Raw genomic sequence first — 26,067 nt, forward strand, 5'->3', positions numbered from 1 at the left:
ATATACTGTATTTTTCAGTGTATAAGACACACCTTTTTACCCCCCCCCAAAAAAAGAGGGTAAAAATGGGTGCGTCCTATACACTGAATGCTGCACCCAGGGAGGGGGAAGGGAGTTGGCGGGACAGTGGTAATAGCCGCAATTGGTGGCAACAGACAGCGGCACTAGACCCCGTAGAGCTCCATGGTTCAACGAGGAGCTCCGGGAGTTGAAACGCCAGAAGAGACGTCTAGAGAAGCGATGGAGGAAGAGTAAGTCCGAATCCGATCGAACACTTGTAAGAGCTCATATTATGACTTACAAAGTGGCACTCAAGGCAGCAAGATGCGCGTATCATGTCACCTTGATTGCATCACCGGAATCCCACTCGGCCACTCTGTTCAGGGTAACCCGCTCCCTTCTTAACGAGGGGGGAGTTGGGGAGCCCTTGCAGAGTAGTGCCAAGGATTTTAACACGTTTTTCGCTGATAAAATTGCTCGGATTCGAGCGGACCTCGACTCCAATTGTAAAACAGAGTCAACTGACAACGAGTCAGTCGAGGTGACTGGGGCTAAACGTCTTTGTCCATCTGTCTGGGAGAGGTTTCACTTGGTGACACCTAAGGAAGTGGACAAGGCCATTGGAGCTGTGTGTTCCACCACCTGTCTACTGGATCCGTGTCCCTCTTGGTTGGTTTCGGCCAGTCGAGAGGTGACGCGGAGCTGCGTCCGGGAGATTGTCAACGCCTCCTTGGGGAGTGGGTCCTTTCCGGCTCCTTATAAGGAGGCACTTGTGCGCCCCCTCCTCAAGAAGCCTTCCCTGGACCCAGCCATACTCAATAACTACCGTCCAGTCTCCAACCTTCCCTTTATAGGGAAGGTTGTTGAGAAGGTGGTGGCACTTCAGCTCCAGCGGTCCTTGGAAGAAGCCGATTATCTAGGTCCTCAGCAGTCTGGATTCAGGCCCGGCTACAGCACGGAAACCGCTTTGGTCGCGTTGATGGATGATCTCTGGCGGGCCCAGGACAGGGCTTGTCCTCTATCCTGGTGCTTCTTGACCTCTCAGCGGCTTTCGATACCATCGACCATGGTATCCTTCTGCACCGACTAGAGGGGTTGGGAGTGGGAGGCACTGTTCTTCAGTGGTTCTCCTCATACCTCTCTGGTCGGTCGCAGTCGGTGTTAGTAGGGGGTCAGAGGTCGACCTCTAGGTCTCTCCCTTGTGGGGTGCCTCAGGGGTCGGTCCTCTCCCCCCTTCTATTTAATATCTACATGAAACCGCTAGGTGAGATCATCCAAGGGCATGGGGTGAGGTATCATCAATACGCTGATGATACCCAGTTATACATCTACACCCCATATCCAGCCAACGAAGCAGTGGAAGTAATGGGCCGGTGCCTGGAGGATGTTAGGGCCTGGATGAGTGTCAACAAGCTCAAATTCAACCCAGACAAGACGGAGTGGCTGTGGATCTTACCTCCCAAGGACAACTCCATCTGTCTGTCCATTACCCTGGGGGGAGAATCACTGGCCCCCTCAGAGAAGGTTTGCAACTTGGGCGTCCTCCTCGATCCACAGCTCACATTAGAGAAACATCTTTCAGCTGTGGCGAGGGGGACGTTTGCCCAGGTTCGCCTTGTGCACCAGTTGCCACCCTACTTGGACCGGGAGTCACTGCTCACGGTCACTCATGCCCTCATCACCTCGAGGCTTGACTCCTGTAACGTTCTCTACATGGGGCTACCTTTGAAAAATGTTCGGAAACTTCAGATCGTGCAGAATGCAGCTGTGAGAGCAATCATGGGCTTTCCCAAATATGCCCATATTACTCCAACACTCCGCAGTCTGCATTGGTTGCCGATCAGTTTCCGGTTACAATTCAAAGTGTTGGTTATGACCTATAAAGCCCTTCATGGCACCGGACCAGATTACCTCAGGGACCGCCTCCTGCTGCACGAATCCCAGCGACCAGTTAGCTCCCACAGAGTGGATCTTCTCCGGGTCCCGTCAACTAAGCAATGTCGCCTGGCAGGACCCAGGGGAAGAGCCTTCTCTGTGGCGGCCCCGGCCCCCTGGAACAAACTCCCCCCAGAGATTAGAACTGTCCTCACCCTCCTTGCCTTTCGTAAAAAACTTAAAACCCACCTCTCCCGTCAGGCATGGGGGAATTGAGATCCTCTTTCCCCCTAGGCCTTTACAATTCTATGCATGGTATGTATGTATGTATGTTTGGTTTTTATATTAATAGATTTTTAATCATCAATACCAAATTACTATTGTACACTGTTTTATTGTCGCTGTTAGCCGCCCCGAGTCTCTGGAGAGGGGCGGCATACAAATAAATAAATAAATAAATAAATAAACAAACAAACAAACAAACAAATAAATAAATATTCCAGGAGATTGATCCAACTGCCAATCAGAAAGGGAAAACGAAGGGGGAGATAGTAAACTTAGCGATCAAAATGGCAGTTTCACCGGAGAAAACGCAAGGCTTAATTTCCAGTGCCTGGGGTGGAGATTAGTGTGCTCTGATCAGCCTTTGAGGATAGCAACACGGAGGAGCAGTGGCGAGGGGGGGGGAGCACCTCCAAGGTGGAGAAGGAAAGCAGGCAGCCTCAAAGAGCAAACAGTCAGCTGCAATAAAGGGCTTTTGGGGAATGCTCCTCCCCCACATGCCCTCCCCCTCCGAGCAGCCGATCAGCAGAGATGCTTTCTGGGAAGGATGGGAGAAGCTGCTCTCCCTGCGCTCTCCCTGCATGGTCCGAGTGCCAGACTCTGCCGTGAGTGAGAGAGAGAGAGTGTGTGTGTGTGTGTGTGAGAGAGAGAGAGAGAAGAAGAAGGGAAAGAAGAGGACAGAAGGGAGGGGAGTTTGTATCATTATGTAAAATTGCTAAATGCTTCTGAGCAGCCTCCTTCTATGGTAGCTAATGCAAATTTCCAGCGTTTCCCAATTAATTTCTATCACTGATTAGCCTAGCCCCACCCACACCTCTGCCTGCCCAAAGCAGAATGAAAAGAGAGACACAACACGTGTGCACAGAAACTTCACCCCCTTTCCTGTTATCACACTGAAAGAAACCTAAATTCAACACTTTCTTTCACCAACCTCTCTAATATTAAAGCGATCTGGACTCCAGTCTCTCTTTCCCAGGATGAGATCTGACTAAAGCAATCCCCAGGAGATACTTTTCACTTCCTGTTAGATCATTTTCGATTGTTTCTGCAAGGGGGGGGGAGGAGAGAGAGATAAGCAACTCCTCTTTCCCTTCCTCCCTCGTTCTCAAAAGACTGCAGCTTTGACCCTCGCACTTCCTTTCCTGAATCTCCAGTGATAATCTTTATGGCTCTTTTTAAATAGAGCTAAAAAGTTTAAAGAGCAAAGTAGCCTCAGTTAGAGGAGGACTAGTTCAGGCAGTTTGAATACCCTTGCAGTGCACCCTAGTCCCTAACCCAAGGATTTTCAAACCTGACAGCTTTAAGACTAATGAACTTCAACTCCCATTCCTGAGCTAGCATGATTGGAGGATTCTGGGAATTGAAGTCCACAAGTCTTAAAGTTGCCAGGTTTGGAGATTCTTGCACCCCTAATCCCTAACCCTGGGGTCTTCAAACTTGACAGCTTTAAGACTAATGAACTTCAACTCCCATTCCTGAACTAGCATGACTGGAAGATTCTGGGAATTGAAGTCTACAAGTCTTAAAGTTACCAAATTTGAAGACCCCTGGGTTAGGGATTAAGGGTGCAAAGGTCTCCAAACCTGGCAACTTTAAGACTTGTGGACTTCAACCCCCATTCTTGAACTAGCATGACTGGAGGAGGAATTCTGGAAATTGGTCCACAAGTCTTAAAGCTGTCAAGTTTGAAGTTTGTAAAAATTGTCCGTAGTTATAAAAAGTATACATGTTTGTAAAAAGCATTCTGCTACACTGGTATTTTATTAAATAATATATTACTGCACCATTTGGTTTAGAATACTTTTTTCCTTGTTTTGCACCTCTAAAATCTAGGTGCGTCTTATATTCTGGTGCATTTTATACTCCAAAAAATACGGTACTCAAAACCTAAACAAAACTGATGGGTCAACTGAAGTCCTGATTCCTAGTACTATTGTCTCTACAATGTTTTGTCCTACATTTCAGTCAATCTGTGAGCATCTATATTTAATTTATATTGTTGCTAGTTTATTGTTGCTACCCCATGATATGCAGAGAGATACACCTCCACGTCAATGTGAAGGGTGTCTTGAATTACGATGGTCCTACTCACTGCATCTGGATTATCTCTATGAAATCTAGAAAAGCCTTTCTAATATCTATTTTGAAACCTGAAGGGTAATGTTGGCAGAATGTAGTGATCTATGATCATCTTTGCTGATTTAGGTATCACCAAAGAAAGTCAACCTTAAAAAGCCTTTGATATTAGTTGTGGACCATGCAAAAACATCAACTAAAGCCTTATCTTCTTTTTGAACTTATCATCTTCATAATCCTGAGCTGCTATTTCTAGGCTACCTTATCTCTCCCTGCTGAATCAGAGCTCAGCAATTTTTCTCCACCATATTGCCATATCTGGTATTCCTTAATCTTCCTACCATCATTTTAACTGTGGGGACCCGTGCTTTTTTTGTAATTTCACTTTTCTGTATTCAGTGATGAACCTTTCAGAACTACCCAGTGGGTTTATTCTAAGTGTTATGTCCATTGCTTAATAGAGGCTGCAGAAGTTTCTGCAATGCCTAATTCAATGGAAAGCTGAGCTCATGCCAGCACTTGTTCATCTTCTCTGCTGTATCTAGAACCGGAGTGTCGCAGCATCACATTGTCACAACTCCCCCCTCCCATTTTCCATCCTGGGGTAGTCAGCGCATGACACTTCCTGCCAGAGTTTAACACCCTTGATCTAGATGTTCCCATGGTTCCTGGTTTTGGCTCAAATGATCCTGGGCTATGAGTTCTTGGCATTCAAGATGGAAGCAAGAAAAAAAATAAGAGTAACTTCCTAGAATGTAGAGTTTGAGATTGAGGGGAGAGGTTTCCTAAAAGGATAGAATATTTTCAGGCCTTCCTTCTAGGCAGATCATATAGAGGCAAATTTTACTCATATTTGGGGAAAAAATCACAACTATTAATGGGAATTAAGATAAACAGAAGTGTCCCAGGATCAAATCTACAGGTCACTATGACCAAAGGTTTATTCTTCCAAGTTTTCAGGTTTGTGTATCATCAAAAAGACTCTCTTTCTTTCTCTCCCTCCCTCTCTCTCTTTCTTTCTTCACTAGACTAGCCATGCCCAGTTCCTGTAACCTTTATTCATATGTTTTAATCTCTCATCTCCTAATCATGCTGGTTGCTCTTCTCTGCACTTTTCCTAGATGAATTATTGTTTAAGTTGTTAATTAGAGTGTTGATCGTTGGCTATTGAAGTCCTTAATAGTTTCCTGGTGCCACCATGCTCTTGGCTCCTAAGTACCTGATAGACTGGTAATAAATCAGCACTCCTATTGGCTTCAATCATTTCTCTGTCTAGTTTTGTCCCTGCTTGGCCAACAATCATAGTAGCTGCAAAATTTAATGCAAGTCCTTGTTCACTGTAATGTGTGGCTACCAATGCATTTGAGTCTCCTTGTCTAACCCTACTCTGGATTTTCTCAATGGGTGGAAACATCATTGCTATTCATTGCTTCATTGCTATTGGTCAATAGCATGAGAAATAGAAATACCAAAGAAAGGACTAATGACATACATTTGTGCTCTGCCTTTTTCAAAACAGCTGCAGTGATCTCTTGCAACAGATTACTTACCTGAGACCATTATCTGTTATCTGGTAACATCCTGACAAACTGAGGAATTGAAGAACTCTGGCCGTCTTTTGATCCAATTTTGCACTCCTGAGGTTTGCCAAGTCTTTCCCATCTATCTGCCTATTAGTTCTTGGTGTGTGGTTAAGTAGCCCAGGGGAAGGTGGGAGTGCCTGGAAAGTTTTTATTGCTGACCCGGCACAACAAAAGGAGTGGCCACAGTAAGTCAGGGCTGCAGAAGCACAAGGCTGCTGCTCCTGCCAACAGAAACTAGTCCTTAATCCAAAAATGTCTTTATTGCAGCAGGATGCAGAACAAGGGAAAGGGGAGGCTGGTTCTATCACACAATCTCCTTCCAAATTTCCATGCTTCCACTCTGCAGCATCTTCAATATCGGCCAGATCTTTGGCATCTAACACCCAGATATAAGCAGAGTTGAAACCCTTTGATATAACTGGTACATTCCAATGGCTTTTGTTTCCTTCTTCCTTAATCACATTTTCATTTGTTATATAGTGCAGGCCACAATTCTTTTTGCTGAACTTCAAGGCAATCTCTTTGTTTTTCCACACAGTTTTTCCTCTCCTGTTTTGAAAACTTTTCTGAGATCGTACTTCATGGGAAGACAAAATCCCTAGAGCTTTAGAAATTTTTCTTACAGCCATATCTGTTATTCTTTCACAACCAGAGAGATCAAGATGCCGGAGACGCTGGCAGCAACCAATCCAAGACCAACTAAAACAAATAATTGTGTGGAATTAACATCATAATATTTATGTATTTATTTGGACAGTTTATGTGGTGGATGTTGGTACCTGACAGTACATTAACAATCCATTTCCAAAATAAATATTAAAACACTATAACAACAATATGATATGAAATGAAAATGTTCATCCCTTAAAATGAAAATGTTCACCCTGTAAGATGAAAATGTAGATATGTATACTAAGAAAAAAAATCAAATAGGAACAATAATTGTTATTTTCTAAATGAGAATCTCTGTAATCAGCAATAACTGTTCAACTAACTTGCAGGGGAAACATGTTACTAAGCAGGACTCTGTTAAGTCTTTGAAAGGGAGCTCTGCAAAAAGTATTGGCTTTTTGAAAAACAAGGCTGTCTGGATTTCTGCAGTCACATCTTCCAGAATGCCTAGTGCAGTTACTTTTCAAATTGCCCCCAATAATATGCGCATACAAACACTTCCACTGGAAGTGCCATTAAAGAGAAGATTCATCTTTGCACATACAACTGGGCAAGGCTTGGAAAGCAGCTGTGCCAAGCTTTGCAGAGGCTATTTACCATATTGCCAACATGCTTCCCAAAACACACCTTTTGTTAGATGAGAACCTCATGTTTTTCCTGCATTGTGAAAACTCACAACTTCTCCTATGGAGAATCTCAGTCATCCAGGTCATGGTTGTCCCAAAAGTGCTTTTTTTCAAGAGGCAAGTGGACTTTCTTGTTTTTCTTTGATGATGTTTCACTTCTCATCCAATAAGCTTCTTCAACTCTGACTGGATGGTGGGGAATGGAAGGATTTATACTGCTTGTAGGCAGCTGGTCATTTGCATTCTTTTAGCAGGTAGTTAAAGTCACCCAGAGGTTTATCTGTGTCATCAGGGTCACCCGAGTTGTGCAAATTGGTGTGGAGTCTTTTTGAAACAGTTGAAAGGACTGTATTGCAGATTGGAGATATATTATGTCTTATCCCTCCACTTCTCAACAGCCCTCTCTCAACAGGGGTGGGTGGGGATATGACATCATCTATCTCCAATCTACAACACAATCCTTTCAACAGTTCCAAGAAGGCAACTTCCAAGATGACACTTATCTGCTGATCTCCAACTCTAGGTTAACGGCATGTGCATTCCTGAAGGATGACATGCCAGCAAAGATGCAACCACTTGATGCTTATGGATATTTCAGATTGGGTGGACTGCCAGAAGGGGGTGTTGGGGTTACTTTGTAATAGGCATCTTGCGCGCCTTTTTCTTCAGACTTTGCTTTTCTTTCATTGCATTAACTTCTGATTTAGTAACAAGTGCTCTTTGAAGTTCAGAATGGACTGAGTTTTACTTACTTAAATTCTGAGCGAAGCAGACCTAACAGATGACCTTAACCTGCTGAAAAAATGCAAATGACCAGCTGTCTGCAAGGAATATAAATCCTTCCATTCCCCATCATCAGTCAGAGCTGAAGAAGCTTCTTGGATGAGAAGCAAAATATCTTCAAAGAAAAACTAGAAAATCCAGTTGCCTCTTGGGGAAAAAAAAGCCCCTTTGGGAATCCCAACTCCATTCTGCTATTTTTTTCTCCAGGTCTTGTAAGCTTCCTTTGGAAGACAAGGCTCCATCACTCTGTTCTGTTCACTGCATGCAGCCATGCTCCCTGGCCCAAAGCAATGTTCCCTCTAATTTTTTTTTCTGTGTGGGCGGAAAAGTATACTGTCTGAACGGCAGTCCCTTTGGGTCTGGGCAGCATAGAAGTATGTATTATGTATGTATGTATAAATAAATAAATAAACAAGAAAAAAATTACCTTCTTTTTTATTAAAAGAAATTAATAATAAAACAAAACCAAAATCTATTACTATTATTACTATCTTCTCCTCTTTTTCTATCCCTGTCTCCTCCCCCCTTGTGTGTATGTGTGTGTACATGTGTGTGAACTCTTGAACCATTTCCAATAACAGGTGAGGGCTATTGGAAATGGTTCAAGAGTTCACACACACACACACAAACGGCTGGGTGTTTTTTTCTCTGTTATTATTTGGGTGCTTTTTACCATATGCTTTAAATCAAGAGTCATTTCTCTCTCTTTCTCTGTCCCCCTTTTGCTCTCTCTCTCTTTTTCTCACTTTCTCTCTCCCTCTTTCTATATCGCTCTGTCTGTTGCTCTCTCTCTCTTTCTCTCTCTCTCACTCTTTCACTCTTGTTTTCTTTCTCTCTCTCTCTCTATTGCTTTCTTTCTCTCACTCTTTCTTTCTATCTCTCTTGCTTTCTTTCTCTTGTTCTCGCTCTTGCTATCTCTCTCACCCCCTCTCTCTTTCTCATTTACTTTCTCTCTCCCTCTGTCTCTGTCAGCGAAGGGGCTGCGAGAGCGCTTTCTCCGAGCGCTTCGGGAACGTCTGCCCTGCCTCTACTGCAGCCCCCTTGCTGAAAGTCCAGGCCGAAAGCGCTCTCAGCGAAGGGGCTGCGAGAGGGGTGGGCATTCCTGAAGCACACAGAGAAAACCCTCTCTCGCAGCCCCCTGGCTGAGAGCGCGGAGGAGGAGAAGCCGCAGCCGCTACAGTGACCGCCGCGGGAGAAGTCGCACCCCAAGGCAGGAGACAGAGGAGGAGAAAGCCAGAGAGGGGGCAGATAGGGCGGGTGTGGGGCAGCGCCGTGGGGCCAGGGGCGCGAGGGGCCGGAGGCACTGTGGAGAGGCAGGGGTGGCCGCGGCTCCCTTTCCTTCCACCCATGTCTACTGCCGGCGCCTCTCCGCCCCCCCCCCCCAAGGGCTGGCATGGGGATGGGGAGCGCGCGCCCGTGGAAAAGGGTGTGTGAGGGGGTATTGGGGGGCGCGCGCGTGCAGCTTACAGTGAACAGTGGCCCAAAGCCTGTATCCCAGGCCAGCAGCACCAGGAAGTTGGTAAAGGTCAGCTGGGCATAGTAGAGCATAGTAAAGGCAAATGAGAGTAGTTGAAGCAAACAATGAAGTCCTAAATACAGGTCAGTTGTTAAGCACCCAAGTTCTGATCACATGATTGTGAGGGTGCTGAAACAGTGCTACTGTAACTTTATGGACTGATTGCAACCACCATTCATTCAGCACCATCTAAATTCAAACAATCTAATGGTCGTTAAGTGACTATTTGTAGGTGCTGGATAAGATAACATGTAACAAGGTAATCAATCTCTCATATATACAGACTACTACTTAAAATGAAAGCTATCAACCTTTCGAATGCAGAATCAGAAATATCAGTCTGAGTGAGATCAAGGTATTCCAGGTTAGGACAAAGTTCCAAGATGTGTCTGACCTATATTAAAAACAGTTTAAGAAGGCCAAATTATAAAAGGAATGCAGAAAATAGCAAAATATCTTTTCAACTTGTATTTCCTTTATATATTATTAATTCATCTTAAATGTCAATTAGAAAAAAAGGTGACACATATTTTTAAAATACATTCAGAATACTTTTACACTCTAGGGAATCACTTATTATATACTGTACCATTTTATTAGATATGGCTGAACTGTACGCCAGTACAATGGTTCTCACTGATGAACCTACACGTGGCAGAATGTTATGGATTATGCCTTGAAGTAAGTCTTTCTCTTCTGGACAATGCTGATAGCAGAGGATTCTTCTCCATTTCCTTCTGTTTAAAGAAATAGGAAGAAAAATTTAAAAATAAAAATGAATGTTCTAAATTACCTTATTAAGAAAAAACTTAATTGAAGTTTATCATGTCACTTGGATCAATTTGCTATAGTTAATACTGTGTTTTGTTTGAATTAACCCAAGTCATAGCTAAGCTAAATGCTAGTATTAGTCCAAATTCAATATTCATATCATATTAAGTTAGTATGTTTCAATCAGTAATACATATATATATAGTGGTACCTCTACCTAAGAACGCCTATACTTAAGAACTTTTCTAGATAAGAACTGGGTGTTCAAGATTTTTTTGCCTCTTCTTAAGAACCATTTTCTACTTAAGAACCCGAGCCCGGAAAAATTTCCCAGGAAATTTGAGAGCAGCACGAAGGCCCTGCCAGTTTCCTGCCATTCCCCCTTTAATCCCGGCCATCTGGGGCCTTTTTGGGCTGCCAGAGGAGCCTTTCGGTGGCGCTTAAGGAGGCTTTGGCAGTCCAGAGTGAACAAAGCATTTTCCTTTCTCTGGGCGCCACTTCGCTGTGGTGACTCCCTTGCACTGCCTCCCATACACCTGGCCACGAGGTTGCCTCCTGAGCATCTGGGCACGGAAAAGCAAAAGGGAGCGCACAGAAAAGCAAAAGGGGGCACTTTGCCCCAGCTGGATCAACTCAGTTTCAGCCAAACCGAGTCACCACAATGAAGGAAAGGCACCGGTTACAAGGCGAGAGAGAGAGAGAGAGGGGAGCCCTTCAGCATGGGAAGGAAGGTAGCAGCAGCAGCAACCTCCTTTTGGTCAAAGAAGCGGGAGGTTCCCCCCTCTCGCCCGCCTGGGTTTTTCCCTCTGGTGCAGTGTATGGGAGGCAACCTTGCGCTGGGTGTATGGGAGGTGCGTACTTCTCACCGCCACCGCAGTCCCTCTTTTTTTTTTGACTTAAAGTTTGGGATTTTTTTGAATCCCCTCACCTCCTCTTCTTCCTCCTCCTCCTCCCACCCAAATTCGAGCTTTTATTTCTTTCCTAATGGGTTTGCACACATTATTTATCAAAGCCCTCAACAGTCAGGATTCAGGCCCAGGCACAGCACGGAAACGCTTTGGTCGCGCTGATGGATGATCTCTGGCGGGCCCGGGATAGGGGCTTGTCCTCTGTCCTGGTGCTTCTTGACCTCTCAGTGGCTTTTGATACCATTGACCATAGTATCCTTCTGCGTCGGCTGCAGGGCTTGGGAGTGGGAGGCACTGTTCTCCAGTGGTTCTTCTCTGGTCGGTCGTAGTCGGTGTTAGTGGGGGGTCAGAGGTCGACCTCTAGGTCTCTCCTTTGCGGGGTGCCTCAGGGGTCAGTCCTCTCCCCCCTGCTATTTAATATCTACATGAAACCGCTGGGTAAGATCATCCAAGGGCATGGGGTGAGGTATCATCAATATGCTGATGATACCCAGTTGTACATCTCCACCCCATGTCCAGTCAGTGAAGCGGTGGAAGTGATGTGTCGGTGCCTGGAGGTTGTTGGTGTCTGGATGGGTGTCAACAGGATCAAACTCAACCCTGACAAGACTGAGTGCCTGTGGGTTTTGCCTGCCAAGCACAATTCCATCTGTCCGTCCATTACCCTGGGGGGCGGAGAGTTATTGACCCCCTAGGAAAGGGTCCGCAACTTGGGCATCCTTCTCGATCCACAGCTAATATTAGAGCACCATCTTTCAGCTGTGGCGAGGAGAGCGTTTGCCCAGGTTCGCCACTGCTCACGGTCACTCATGCCCTCATCACCTCGAGGTTCGACTACTGTAATGCTCTCTACAAGGGGCTACCTTTGAAAAGTGTTCAGAAACTTCAGATTGTGCAGAATGCAGCCGCGAGAGCTATCATGGGCTTTCCTAGATATGCCCATGCACTGGCTGCCAATCAGTTTTCTGGTCACAATTCAAAGTGTTGGTTATGACCTATAAAGCCCTACATGGCAATGGACCAGAATACCTTCGGGACCGCTTCTGCCGCACGAATCCCAGCGACCGATCAGGTCCCACAGAGTTGGCCTTCTCCGGGTCCCGTCGACAAAACAATGTCATCTGGCAGGCCCCAGGAGAAGAGCCTTCTCTGTGGCGGCCCCGGCCCTCTGGAATCAACTCCCCCCAGAGATTAGGACTGCCCCCACCCTCCTTGCCTTTTGCAAATCACTGAAAACCCACCTATGCTGCCAGGCTAGGGGGACATAACTGACCCTTAGCTGTTTCATTTTATGTATGGTTTAATTGGATGGTATGACTGTTTTTTTATAATGGGTTTTTATAATTGTTTTTAATATCAGATTTGTGCTTTGTATTTTGTTGTGAGCCGCTCCGAGACTTCGGAGAGGGGCGGCATACAAGTTTAATAAATTATTATTATTTGCTTTTACATTGATTCCTATGGGAAAAATTGCTTCTACTTACGTTTCTACTTAAGAACCTGGTCACGGAATGAATTAAGTTCTTAAGTAGAGGTACCACTGTACTAGTAATTTTATGCAGATACAATCTAGATGAGACATGATTTTCCTGCCTGAAAAGAAAAAACAGAATACATACACACATATTATATCATATCAAGGTGGTGAACCTACCTAATAGTTCTGCCTCCTATTTTCCTAACAACAGCCTGTGAAATAGATTGGGATAAGAGTGAGTAACTGGTCACTCAGCTGGCTTTCATGCCTACAGGAGGACTAGAAATCATCATCTCCTAGTTTCTAGGCCAGTACCTTAGCCCAGGGGTATTCAACCCCTCTAGCTCACTACTGGGCTGTGGTCTTCAGAACTGGATGGCGCAAGTGGTAGGCAGAGCACGCAGTTCCACTTGTGTGAGTGACGGGCGCTAACATGCAAAGCTCTATTTGTGCGAGCAGTGGGCACCTGCACTCAGACACAAAGCTCCATTTATATGGTGATACACACACACGTCCTGCCCCTTGTACAAAGGAGCTGTGCATGGGTGCACCTGCACTCACACAGAACCATTCCCTCTCACCCCCTTTGGCCAGGCCACCAAGCGAGAAAGATAGAGGGCCGCTGTCAAACTGGCTCAAGCTACTTCCTAGGAAAAACAACCCTTGAACCATAAGTTTTAGAGAGAAGATACTTTTACTAGGGATGCCGAGTGCAGTGTGGATGAGGCAAGCTTTGAAGAAAAAACCACACAAAAATCATATTGAAAGCAATCCTCAATGTCCAAATCCTCCCCGCTGGGAGGGTAGTTCAATCAGGCTAGTTCCAATATTTTGGGAACTTGGTGCCTCAGGCATTAATGTAAATTCCTTTCCAGGACTGGCGTCCTTGAAGCTTGGCAAATGGCTCAGTTTGATACCTCTAGTTCCTGTTAAGTGTCCATACTCCCCAATTTTCCCACAGCATTCTTTCACATCTCCAGCAGGCTTCCTTCTGAGATGCCCACCCCCATCCTGATTATGGCAGTTCCTAGTGAGCTTCAAAGAAATCCAAGATGAGTAGCTGAGATTTCCCCCCCACCCGCCCCTTTACAAAAGCATTAGCACTAAAAGAGAAGGAAAAAAGAGAATTTTAAGTATTCAATTGCGGTTCAATATTTTGGGTTTGCTGGAAGCACAAAGAGGTTAATCAATTCAAAAGTGTCTTCCATCAACCGATTCGGATTGGGAAGCAGGGAAATGTTTCCATGCAAACAAATACTGGATCCCACCCTTGTGTTTCTGAGAGTCCAAAATTTCTTTTACCTCAAAATGTTGTTCCCCTTCCATGTAAATAGGAAGGGATGGTGTGGGAGGAAGTGGCTGAAGGGGAGAAGTTACTTCCGGTTTCAGCAGTCTACAATAAAATACGGGGTGAATCCTTTTCAGGTTTTTGGAAAAAATCCAATTGGATCATGACTGAGTTGATAATTTGCTTTGGCACTTTTTTTAAATCAGCCTGCCCTTTGTAGGCTTCTTGTGCTTACCTGAGCACTTTGCACACTACTGGACATATATTTTGTAGTTGTTTTACCCATTCTTGTAATGAGGAGTTTTGGGGGTTTGTCCAAAGATAGTTTTGGTATTACTATAAAGTCCTAACCTGAAGCTACCTTGAAAGAGGTAAACCCTGTGCTGCTGTGCATTGAATATTATACACCGCTTCTGCAAACAGACCTGATCCTGGATGAGGAGGCTGACCTGGCATGTATTACTGAAACCTGGCTGGGCCCAGAGGGAAGAGTTCCTCTCTCTGAAATTTGCCCAGTCGGGTTTCACAGATATAGCATCAACCTCGACCCCAGGGAAGGGGGGGAGGAGTGGCTATTATAGCCAGGGAGAGCCTTTGCCTACATAGACTCATTGCTCCGAAATTGCGAGTTGCGAGTCCCTCTTGATGAAGTTGGACTTAGGGGTTCAGGTGGGCTTATTTCTCACGTACCTGCCTCCCAGCTGCGTGTCAAAAGCCCTGCCTGTGCTACTCGAGGAGGTAGCCGACTTATTGTCTTGGGGGACTTCAACCTGCCGTCACTCGGCGAAGCCTATGGGCTGGCACAGGAGTTCATGGCCACCATGACAGCCATGGACCTGACTCAAGTAGTACAGGGTCCGACTCACCAGGGAGAACATGCACCTGACATGGTATTCCTCTCCAAGCAATTGAGTAATGGTCTGAGACTAAGGGGCTTAGAAACGTTGCCTTTGTCATGGTCGGACCATTTTCTACTACGGCTTGACTTCCTGGCTACAATCCTCCCACGCAGGGAGGCGGAACCGATTAAGATGTTCCGCCCCAGACGCCTGATGGACCCAGAGGGCTTTCAGACGGCGCTTGGGGTTATTCCAGATGCACTTGTCCACAGTTCGGCGGAGTCTCTTGCGGAGGCCTGGAACAAGGCTGCAGTGGAGGCTCTTGATCGGATTGCGCCTTTGTGACCTCTCCGTGGCGCTAGACCCCGTAGAGCTCCATGGTTCAACGAGGAGCTCCGGGAGTTGAAACGCCAGAAGAGACGTCTAGAGAAGCGATGGAGGAAGAATAAGTCTGAATCTGATCGAACACTTGTAAGAGCTCATATTAAGACTTACAAAGTGGTGCTCAAGGTGGCAAGATGCGCGTATCATGCCGCCCTGATTGCATCAGCGGAATCCCGCCTGGCGCTCTGTTCAGGGTGACCCGCTCCCTTCTTAACCAGGGGGGAGTTGGGGAGCCCTTGCAGAGTAGTGCCGAGGATTTTAACACGTTTTTCGCTGATAAAATCGCTCGGATTTGGGCAGACCTCGACTCCAATTGTAAAACAGAGTCGACTGACAACGAGTCAGTCGAGGTGACTGGGGCCCGTACTTGTCCACCTCTCTGGGAAGAATTTGATCTGGTGACACCTGATGAAATGTACAAGGCCATTGGAGCTGTGAGTTCTGCCACCTGCTTACTGGATCCGTGTCCCTCCTGGCTGGTTTCGGCCAGCAGGGAGGTGACCCGTAGCCGGGTCCAGGAGATTGTCAACGCTTCCTTGGGGAGGGGATCCTTCCCAACACCCTATAAAGAGGCGCTGGTGCGCCCCCTCCTCAAGAAGCCTTCCCTGGACCCAGCCGTACTTAATAACTGTCGTCCAGTCTCCAACCTTTCCTTTATGGGGAAGGTTGTTGAGAAGGTGGTAGCACTCCAGCTCCAGCGGTCCTTGGAAGAAGCCGATTATCTAGGTCCCCAGCAGTCGGGTTTCAGGCCCGGTTACAGCACGGAAACTGCTTTGGTCGCGTTGATGGATGATCTCTGGCGGGCCCGGGACAGGGGTTTATCCTGTCCTGGTGCTTCTTGACCTCTCAGCGGCTTTCGATACCATCTGCACCAGCTGGAGGGGTTAGGAGTGGGAGGCACTGTTCTTCAGTGGTTCTCCTCCTACCTCTCCGGCTCGGTCGCAGTCAGTGTTAGTGGGGGGCCAGAGGTCGACCTCGAGGTCTCTCCCTTGTGGGGTGCCTCAGGGGTCGGTCCTCTCCCCCCTGCTATTCAATATCTACATGAAACCGCTGGGTGAGATCATCTAAGGGCATGGGGTGAGGTATCATCAGTACGCTGATGATACCCAGCTTTACATCTCCACCCATGTCCAATCAACGAAGCAGTGGAAGTGATGTGCCGGTGTCTGGAGGCTGTTGGGGCCTGGATGGGTGCCAACAGACTCAAACTCAACCCTGATAAGACGGAGTGGCTGTGGGTTTTGCCTCCCAAGGACAATTCCACCTGTCTGTCCATCACCCTGGGGGGGAAAATTATTGACCCTCTCGGAGAGGGTCCGCAACTTCGGCGTCCTCCTCGATCCACATCTCACATTAGAGCAGTGTTTTTCAACCAGTGTGCCGTGGCACACTAGTGTGCCGCGAGACATGGTCAGGTGTGCCGCGAAGCTCAGAGAAAAAGAAAGCAAGAGAGAAAGAAAGCAAGAGAGAGAGAGAAAGAGAACAAGAGAGAAAGAAAGCAAGAGAGAGAGAAAGAAAGCGAGAGAGAGAGAGAGAGAGAAAGAGAGGGAGGGAAGGAGAGAGAGAGAAAGACATAGAGGGAGGGTAGGGAGGGAGAGAGAAAGAGAGCAAAAAAGAGAGGAAGGAAGGAAGAGAAAGAAAGAGGGATAGAGAGAGAGAAAGAAAGAGGAAGGAAGGAGAGAAAGATGGAGGGAGAAAGAAATAGAGTGAAGGGGAGGAAGAGAGAGAGAGATAATTTTTTTGTCCAAACTTTTTTTAGCCCCCCCCCCCCCCGCTCAATGTGCCCCAGGGTTTTGTAAATGTAAAAAATGTGCCGCGGCTCAAAAAAGGTTGAAAATCACTGCATTAGAGAACCATCTTTCAGCTGTGGCGAGGGGGATGTTTGCCCAGGTTCACCTGGTGCACCAGTTGCGGCCCTATCTGGACCGGGACTCACTGCTCACAGTCACTCATGCCCTCATCACCTCGAGGTTCAACTACTGTAATGCTCTCTACATGGGGCTACCTTTGAAAAGTGTTCGGAAACTTCAGATCGTGCAGAATGCAGCTGCGAGAGCAGTCATGGGCTTCTCTAGGTATGCCCATGTTACTCCAACACTCCGCAGTCTGCATTGGTTGCCGATCAACTTCCGGTCACAATTCAAAGTGTTGGTTATGACCTTTAAAGCCCTTCATGGCATTGGACCAGAATATCTCCGAGACCGCCTCTTACCGCACGAATCCCAGAGACCGATTAGATCCCACAGAGTGGGCCTTCTCCAGGTCCTGTCAACTAAACAATGTCGGTTGGCGGGCCCCAGGGGAGGAGCCTTCTCTGTGGCGGCCCTGACTCTCTGGAACCAGCTCCCCCCAGAGATTAGAACTGCCCCTACCCTTCTTGCCTTTCGTAAACTCCTTAAAACCCACCTTTGTCATCAGGCATGGGGGAACTGAAATATCTCCCCTGGGCCTATACAATTTATGTATGGTATGCTTGTGTGTATGTCTGTTTAATAATGGGGTTTTTAAAATATTTTAAATTGTAAATTTATTAGATTTGTTATAAACTGTTTTTTATTGTGTTGTGAGCCGCCCCAAGTCTACGGAAAGGGGCGGCATACAAATCTAATGAACATAAACATAAACATTTTGTTGATAATTAATATGGGTACCCAAGGTACCATTCCAGTACTGAAGTGGCTTATTAGCACACACACACACACCATTTATTTGGGAGGTTGGGAAGAACTTAAGCCTTGGGTGGTCCCCATGAGTTTAAAAAAAAATGTGTGAAGTGAATTGCACCCCCGCCTGTCTGAGATAATTTGATCAGAAATGCTATGAAGTCTATAAATATATTGCACAAGTACTTTACCCAAGGTATGGGCTGATGGGATCCTTGGACAAGGGATAAAGTGGACTTGCATTGAGAACAAATTAGTGACTACCCAAATTATGGTGTTCCTAGCACTCTTTTGAGAGGCATGGGAATTTGCCACTAGTTGCAGAAGTCTCATGGGTTTCCCTGGTCATCTTTTGGCTGATGCACACACTGGCCAACTGGCTACATAATTTTCAATGTCCTTTTTCAGAAATGGCCACCAGAATTGTTTGACCAGGTGTAAAGTCTTTACAAATCCGAAATGCCCTGCAGCTTTTGAGTCAATGTCCCTTCCAACTCTGTTGTTGTTGTTGTTGTTGTTGTTGTTGTTGTTGTTGTTGTTGTTATTATTATTATTATTATTATAGAAGTATCTATTCTTTAATCCAAATTAGTGTTGCTGACTGATAGTATGTTCCCAGTCAGGGAGTCCGAAGCCACCTCTAATTTGACTATCCTGTAGTAATTTAAGTTTTATTCTAGGTTTTTTCCTTGCCCAAACAAATTTAGTTGTTATTTTATTCAGTTCACCGAAGAATTTTTAGTCCAATTTTATGGGGAATGTTTGAAATAAATGTTATCATCTTGGAGATATATTCATTTTATTTATTTTTAAAAAAATAGTTTTTATTAAAGTTTAAAATTTAAAATAAAATATAAGAATACAAACAATAACAAGAAAGAAAAAAAGAAAAAGAAAAGACATATAACAATATAAATACATTTACAAAAACATCAACATCAAACACTTTCCTTGTATTCTATTGTTTTCTTGTTTTGGAAAATACAGTTGGTAAAAAAAGTCATTTCTGTTATTAATTTCTCTATATCTATCATTATTCCTACTGCGTTATCTTAATCATTAGTACAAAAATTTATACAATTAAAATAATCAAATTCAGTGTGTAACTTAAAAAAAGATTGTTATTTTAATATTCTTATGAGTTCCAAATTTTATAGGACTCAGAGTCTTCTTTATTTCTCAATTTTAATGTTAACATGTTCGCCTCTAAGCAGTCCATAATTTTTTGATCACAATTGAGTCATCAGGTATTTCAACTTGTTTCAAATTTTGTGCTATTGCAATTCTAGCTGCTGTTAGTATATGAATAATTAAATAGTACTGATTTTGTTCCATTTTCTGGTCAATAATACCCAATAAAAAAGCCTCAGGCTTTTTATTAATTGTCACTTTAGTCGTGTCTGTCAACCACCTTTGAATTTTGTCCCTATTTTTTTTAATATATGGGCAAGTCCACCATATGTGAAAATAGATTCCCAATAGATTCCCAATTTTCCTTTGCATCTCCACCATATGTGAAAATAGATTCCCAATTTTCCTTTGCATCTCCAGCAAGAAGGTTTTAATCTGCGCTAGCCTTGCTTGTGCAAGGTGCCACCTGTAATACATTTTATATAAATTTTCTTTATATGCTACAGATTTAGTCAGTTTATAGTTTTTGTGCCAAATTATATCCCATTTATCTAAGTTTACATTATATCCAAAATTTTAGTTCCAACTATAAATATTTCCTTTTACTATATAATCCTCCATTTTATAATTCAAAAGATAATTATATAATTTAGATATGATTTTTTTTTATCCTGGCCTAGAATTATTTTATCAAGGTCTGTTTTTTCCCTTTTGTATTCCTCTCTTTCTTTTATCTTCATCATATCTTGATTTTATTTGCATATAGAACCACCAAGTCCACTTTTATTCCTTCTTTCCCAAATTGTACATTTGTCTTTAATTCTCCTCTGTCATTTAGTAATTCATAATATGATACCATCTTGCTGAGATCTATTATGTTGGGATGCATCATGGCTTCCATACTGGAGAACCATCCAGGAATTTTATCTTTTTCATCCCAAAGGAAAGCATGCCACTCTGCCAATAAATCGTGTCCCTCTAATAAAAGTAATTTTTAATTGTTTAATTTGATCCAATCTCTTAACCAATTTATTATGGATGCATAGATATACAGTGATCCTCCGCTCGTTGCGAGGGTTCCGTTCCAGGACCCCCCCGCAACGAGTGGGTTTTCGCGAAGTAGCGCTGCGGAAGTAAAAACACCATCTGCGCATGTGCAGATGGTGGTTTTACTTCCGCAGCGCTAGCGAGGAGCCGAAGATTGAGGGCGGTGTGGCTGTTTTAAAACGTCGCCGCCGACATGGGGGGCTCGCTAGCACCCCCCTAACCCGGGTTGGGGGTTCGGGGGGGTGCTAGCGTCCCCGCCGACATGAGGGGCTCGCTAGCACACCCCCAAACCCGGGTTGGGGGGTCGGGGGGGTGCTAGCGAGCCCCCCATGTCGGCGAGGACGTTTTAAAACACCCGCGCGACTTTCCAATGAGTCCCGAAGACAAACGTCAAACTTCCGCGTTTGTCTTCGGGACTCATTGGAAAGTCGCGTGGGTGTTTTAAAACGTCCCCGCCGACATGGGGGGCTCGCTAGCACCCCCCCGAACCCCCAACCCGAGCGAAGCGGCAGCAGCGAGGAGTTTGCGTGGGCGGTGGTGGGGAAACTCCTCGCTGATGCCGGCCAAGAGGGGGAAGACCTAGGGAAGCCGCCCAGCAGCTGATCTGCCCGGCGCCATCTACGCATGCGTGCCCATAGAAAAAAAGGGCACGCATGCGCAGATGGTGTTCTGACTTCCGGGTTCAAAAATCGCAAATTACCCTGTTCGCAATGGTCGGGGACGCAATAACCGGGGGATCACTGTATAATACAAAATCCAGAAGTCCAAAACCCCCTTGTTTTCTATTTTTCCTCTGCCCATATAAATTTTGTTACTAATTCATTCAGTTTTTGAAAAAAGGTTTTTTTAATGTAATTGGAATCGTTTGAAATAAATATATTTGCGGTAAGATTGATGTTTTTATTGTTGATATTCTTCCAATCAGAGAAATTGGTAGTTTATTCCAGTTTACTAGTTTCTCCTCTATTTTTTTCAGTAATTATCATCTTTTATTGTTATGGATTTTTCAGATAAGTTTATACCTAAATACTTAACCTTTTTTCCTACCTGTATTCCTAATTTATTCATCAATTTTTAATTTTCATTTTTTCTTAAGTTTTTTGTTAAGTTTTTTGTTAATTTATTTTAAAACCTGCTACTTCCCCAAATCTGCTAATTTCATCAAATACTTTTTCTCTTGTTTCTAGGGGTTCTTCAATATTAATAACTAAGTCATCCTCAAATGCTTGGAGTTTGTATTCCTGTCCTCTAATATTAAATTCCATAATATCATTATTTAAACGTGTTCGTATTAGCAAAATTTCTATTGCTAACATGAAAATTAAGGGGGAAAGTGGGCATCCTTGACGGACTCCTTTTTCTATATTTATACTATCTGTAGTGTCTCCATTTATAATAATCTTTGCTCTTTGTTTTGTGTATGTGATTTGGACAGTCCTTAAAAACTTTTCCTTAAATTTCAGTTTTGTTAATTGATTTATGAAAACGTTCCAATTTAAGTTATCAAACGCCTTCTCTGCATTGAGGAAAACCAGGGCCATCGGTTTTTCCGGGTGTGCTTCATAATATTCCAAAATATTTATGATGTTTCTTATATTATTTTTAATGTTTCTATTGGGAAAAAAGCCATTTTGGTCGGTGTGTATTATTTCATTAATTATTTTTTAGACGTTCTGCAATTATTGAAGTGAATATCTTATAATCCGAATTTAGAAGTGAAATCGGTCTATAGCACCTAATCATATGTCGTTTGTTGGCATTTTTAGGAATTAAAGTAATTAATCTTTCCTTCCAAGATTGTGGCCTTTATTTAATACTTCATTAAATCATGCCTTTTGTCATTTGTTGGCATCTTTAGGAATTAAAGTAATTAATGCTTCCTTCCAAGATTGTGACCTTTATTTAATACTTCATTAAATGTTGTTAACAACAGATTTTTATGGGGTCTTGTAATTTATTTATTTATTTATTTTACTTATTTATTGGATTTATATGCCGCCCCGCTCCGAAAACTCAGGGCAGCTAACAGCAATCGTAAACAGTGTACAATAATAATCAAATACTAAAAGCGAATTAAAAATCCCTTAATATAAAAAACCAAACATACATACAAACATACCATGCATACAATTGTAATGGCCTAGGGGGAAAAGGAATCTTAATTCCCCCATGCGTGGCGGCAGAGGTGGGTTTTAAGTAGCTTATGAAAGGCAAGGAGAGTGGGGGCAATTCTAATCTCTGGGGGGAGCTGGTTCCAGAGGGCCGGGGCCGCCACAGAGAAGGCTCTTTCCCTGGGTCCCGCCAAGCGGCATTGTTTAGTTGACGGGACCTGGAGAAGGCCCACTCTGTGGGATCTAATCGGTCGCTGGGATTCGTGCGGCAGGAGGCGGTCTCGGAGATATTCTGGTCCAATGCCATGAAGGGCTTTAAAGGTCATTACCAACACTTTGAATTGTGACCCGAAACTGATCGGCAACCAATGCAGACTGCGGAGTGTTGGTGTAACATGGGCATATTTGGGAAAGCCCATGATTGCTCTTGCAGCTGCATTCTGCACGATCTGAAATTTCCAAACACTTTTCTTTTTTTAAAAAAAAATTTTTTTTATTGTTTTTCCAAAAGACAGACAAAGACATACAACATTAAACATTTCAGGAGCTACCATTGCTCCGCTTGTCGTAGAAGTCTAACTAGTACAGAAATATAAAAACCCCTAACTGTTATCAGATCAATACAGAAATGCCACACGTGTAAATTACATTCTTATTAAATTTAACTCTATGTTTTAATATTAAATCTATTAATTAAATTTCTTTATCTTTTAAAATATTGTGTACTTATACAAAAAGAGGGGAAACCCCCCCCCCCAAAAGTATTAGTAATACAGAAAAAAGAGAGAATAAACACTTCTAAGTTGGTTATACTATATACTATTTCATTCTATCTTATAATTCTTCAAATAGTTATATATTCTTGTGTGTTTAATTATTAATACTATTTTTAAAATTCCACCAATCATATACTTTATACTTTATATATTTTGTAAAATTCTGTTTCAGTTTGATTATTCAAACGTTTAGTCATCATATCTAGTTCTGCACATTCTATAATTTTTTAAAATACTTCAACATATTTTGGTATTGTCTTTTCTTTCCATTTCTGTGCGAATACTATTCGAGCCGCAACCAATATATGTATTATTAAGTAGTAGATTTCTTTTTTATACTTCGTGTTTGAAATACCCAATAGAAAAAATTCAGGGGATTTTTTTATCTTCTCCTTTGTTATTTCATTTATCCAATTCTCTACTTTGTTCCAAAACATTTTAGTCTCAGGACATGTCCACCATGTATAATATGTGCCAATTTCTTTTTTGCATTTCAAACAAATAGGCGATACAGACGGAAACATTTTGGAAATTCTATATAGTGGAAGGTACCATCTATAAAACATCTTGATTTGGTTTTCCTTAAAGGAAATTGATTTTGTTATTTTCCAATTATACATCCATATCTTTTCCCATGTCTCTAAATTTATCTCTTTACCAAAATTTTTGCACCAACTGATCATGTTGTCTTTCAATATCCAACCTATCGTTGTATAATTTAATAAATATTTATACACATTTCCAATTGTCTTTGCTTGATTTTGAAATAATAATTTGCTCAATACATTGTTTTCTTTTTTAAAAATATAAATCTTTACATCTGTTTGATATCTGGAACTAATCTGCATGTATTGCCACCAATCTAAGTCAATACCTAACTCTTGTAACTCTTGTTTTGTTCTTAACTTTAATTGATTATCTAACAAATCTCTTTATTTCCAAATCTTACCTTTTTCTTTAAGATTCGGAGGCGTGATAGCTTCAAAAGGTGAAACCCATTCTGGCATTACTAAAAAATGATTTTTCTTTATTTCATTCCATAGTTCTATCAATGCTTTTCTAATAATATTATTTTTAAAATAGAATGTGTTTTTAATTTATCATACCATATAAATGCATGCCATCCAACCATCAAATCGTGACCTTCTAGGTTGAGCAACCTTTGATTTTCTAAAGTCGGCCATTCTTTTATCCAAGTCAAAGCGGTGGCATGATAATATAGCTTCCAATTTGGGAGGCAGAGGCCTCCTCTTTCGTTACGGTCTTCTAATGAATTTTGTTTTATTCTTGATTTTTTACCTTGCCAAATAATTTTTTTTATTATCTTATTTAATTTAGCAAAAAATTTCAGTCCTGGGTTTATTGGAATAACTTGGAAAAGGAACAAAATTTTAGGGAGGATATTCATTTTAATTGTTGAGATTCTTCCTACCAATGATAATTGTAAATTACTCCATATTTCTAAATCTTTTTTAACCTGACTTAATAATTTTAGGTAATTATCATTTTTTAAAGATACAGCTTTGGAAGTCATTCATATCCCTAAGTATTTCACTTTTTTTGTGATTTTTATGTTTGATAAATCTCCTAAATACTTTCTCTGTATTTCAGTCATATTTTTTGTTAATATCTGCGTCTTTTCTTTATTTATTTTCAATCCTGCGACTTTCCCATATTCTTCAATTGAATTTATTAACTTTAAAATAGATTCTGTTGGGTCATCTAGAACAAACACATCATCCGCGAATGCTTGTGTTTTATAAATTTCTTTTTAAATTTCAATCCTTTTATTTCCCTATCTGCTCTTATTTTTATCAACAATGCTTCTAATGTTAAAATAAATAATAATGGTGATATTGGACAGCCTTGTCTTACTCCTCGTTGTATTGCTACTTTTTTAGTCTGTTCGCTGTTTATTATAATTTTAGCTGTTTGTTCAGAATATATAGCGTCTATTATATTAAAAAACTTTGTTCCTACCTCCATCTTGTGTAATTGTATTTTCATAAAGTTAATTATCAAATGCTTTTTTCGCATCCAAAAATATAAGTGCCATTTGCTTTTCTGGATGCTGTTCATAATATTTTAGTGTATTTACTATTATTCTTAAATTATTTTTAATTTGTCTTCCTGGTAGGAATCCATTTTGATCACTATGTATCATATTATTTATAATACTTTTAAATCTGTTGGCAAATATTGATATAAAAATTTTATAATCTACATTTAACAGTGAAATAGGTCTATAATTTTCAATTTTTTCTTTTTCCGTATCGGCCTTATGGATTAAAGTTATTAAAGTTTCTGACCATGGTTTTGGTAATTCTATCATTATTTGGTTATATATCTCAAGCATATTTGAAAAAAGTATTTCTGTAACCAATTTATAAAATTCTGCTGGTATTGCATCTGGGCCAGTCGCTTTGTTATTTTTTTGATTCTTTATAGATTGCCTTAATTCCATTTCTGTAATAGGCTTATTTAATCTCTGCTGTTGTGTTTCAGTTAATACTGGTAAATCTATTTTTTCCAAATATTTAAAAATTAAATCCTTGCTTATTTCTTCTTTCTTATATAATTGTCTATAAAATTCCAATGCAATTTCCTTTTTATCTTCTATTCTGTGTTTTATTGTGGCTTTTGAATCTATCAAGTTTTTTATAATTCTATTTTCTCTCTCTTTTCTTAATTTCTATGACAACCATCTTCCTGGGTTATTCGCATGTTCAAAATATTCTTGTTTTGCTCTCTTTATCTTTTCTTTTCTATTAGTCTTAGTTTATGTCTTATTATCTCTGATTTTTAAGTTTGTCAGCCTTATCCTCTTTTTGCATTAACATTTCTATTTTTTTTAGTTCTTCTACTAATTTTTCATAGCATCTATTCTTCTCTTTATTTTTTTTTGCTATAAATGATAATGTTAACCCACGTATATATGCCTTAGTTGTATCCCATAAGTTTTGAGGGGTAGTATCAGTATTTTTGTTTATTTTGAAAAAAATATCTAGTTCTTTCTCTATCCATTTTTTATACTCTGGGTCTTTTATGATAGTTCTGTTCATTGACCAATTATTTATTTTCCTTTTGCCTTTCCAATATATAGATAAAGGGTTATGATCTGCCCAAGTATTTGTCTCTATTTCTATTTTATTTATTTATTTATTTATTTATTATTTGGATTTGTATGCCGCCCCTCTACTAATTTGTTCCATTATATGGGCAGGGGCCCAAGCCATGTCAATTCTGGACCAAGTCTTGT

At 42.1% G+C, this 26,067-nt stretch overlaps 2 protein-coding genes across 2 annotated transcripts in view; one reads left to right on the forward strand and one right to left on the reverse strand.

Annotated features, from left to right (window-relative positions):
- The window catches only part of LOC139170328 (uncharacterized), a 355,966-nt gene that overhangs the window by 105,011 nt on the left and 224,888 nt on the right, over positions 1-26,067 (forward strand). The window lies entirely within an intron of this gene.
- FBXL5 (F-box and leucine rich repeat protein 5) overlaps positions 1-26,067 on the reverse strand; it is a 151,886-nt gene that overhangs the window by 13,494 nt on the left and 112,325 nt on the right. Inside the window, 4 exon segments of the mRNA XM_070757367.1 lie at positions 5,784-6,515; positions 9,725-9,807; positions 10,003-10,109; positions 10,112-10,150. Coding sequence (XP_070613468.1) covers positions 5,784-6,515; positions 9,725-9,807; positions 10,003-10,109; positions 10,112-10,150 — 961 coding nt within the window.

This window comes from Erythrolamprus reginae, chromosome 7, assembly GCF_031021105.1.
Source record: "Erythrolamprus reginae isolate rEryReg1 chromosome 7, rEryReg1.hap1, whole genome shotgun sequence".
NCBI classification, from domain to species: Eukaryota; Metazoa; Chordata; class Lepidosauria; order Squamata; family Dipsadidae; genus Erythrolamprus; species Erythrolamprus reginae.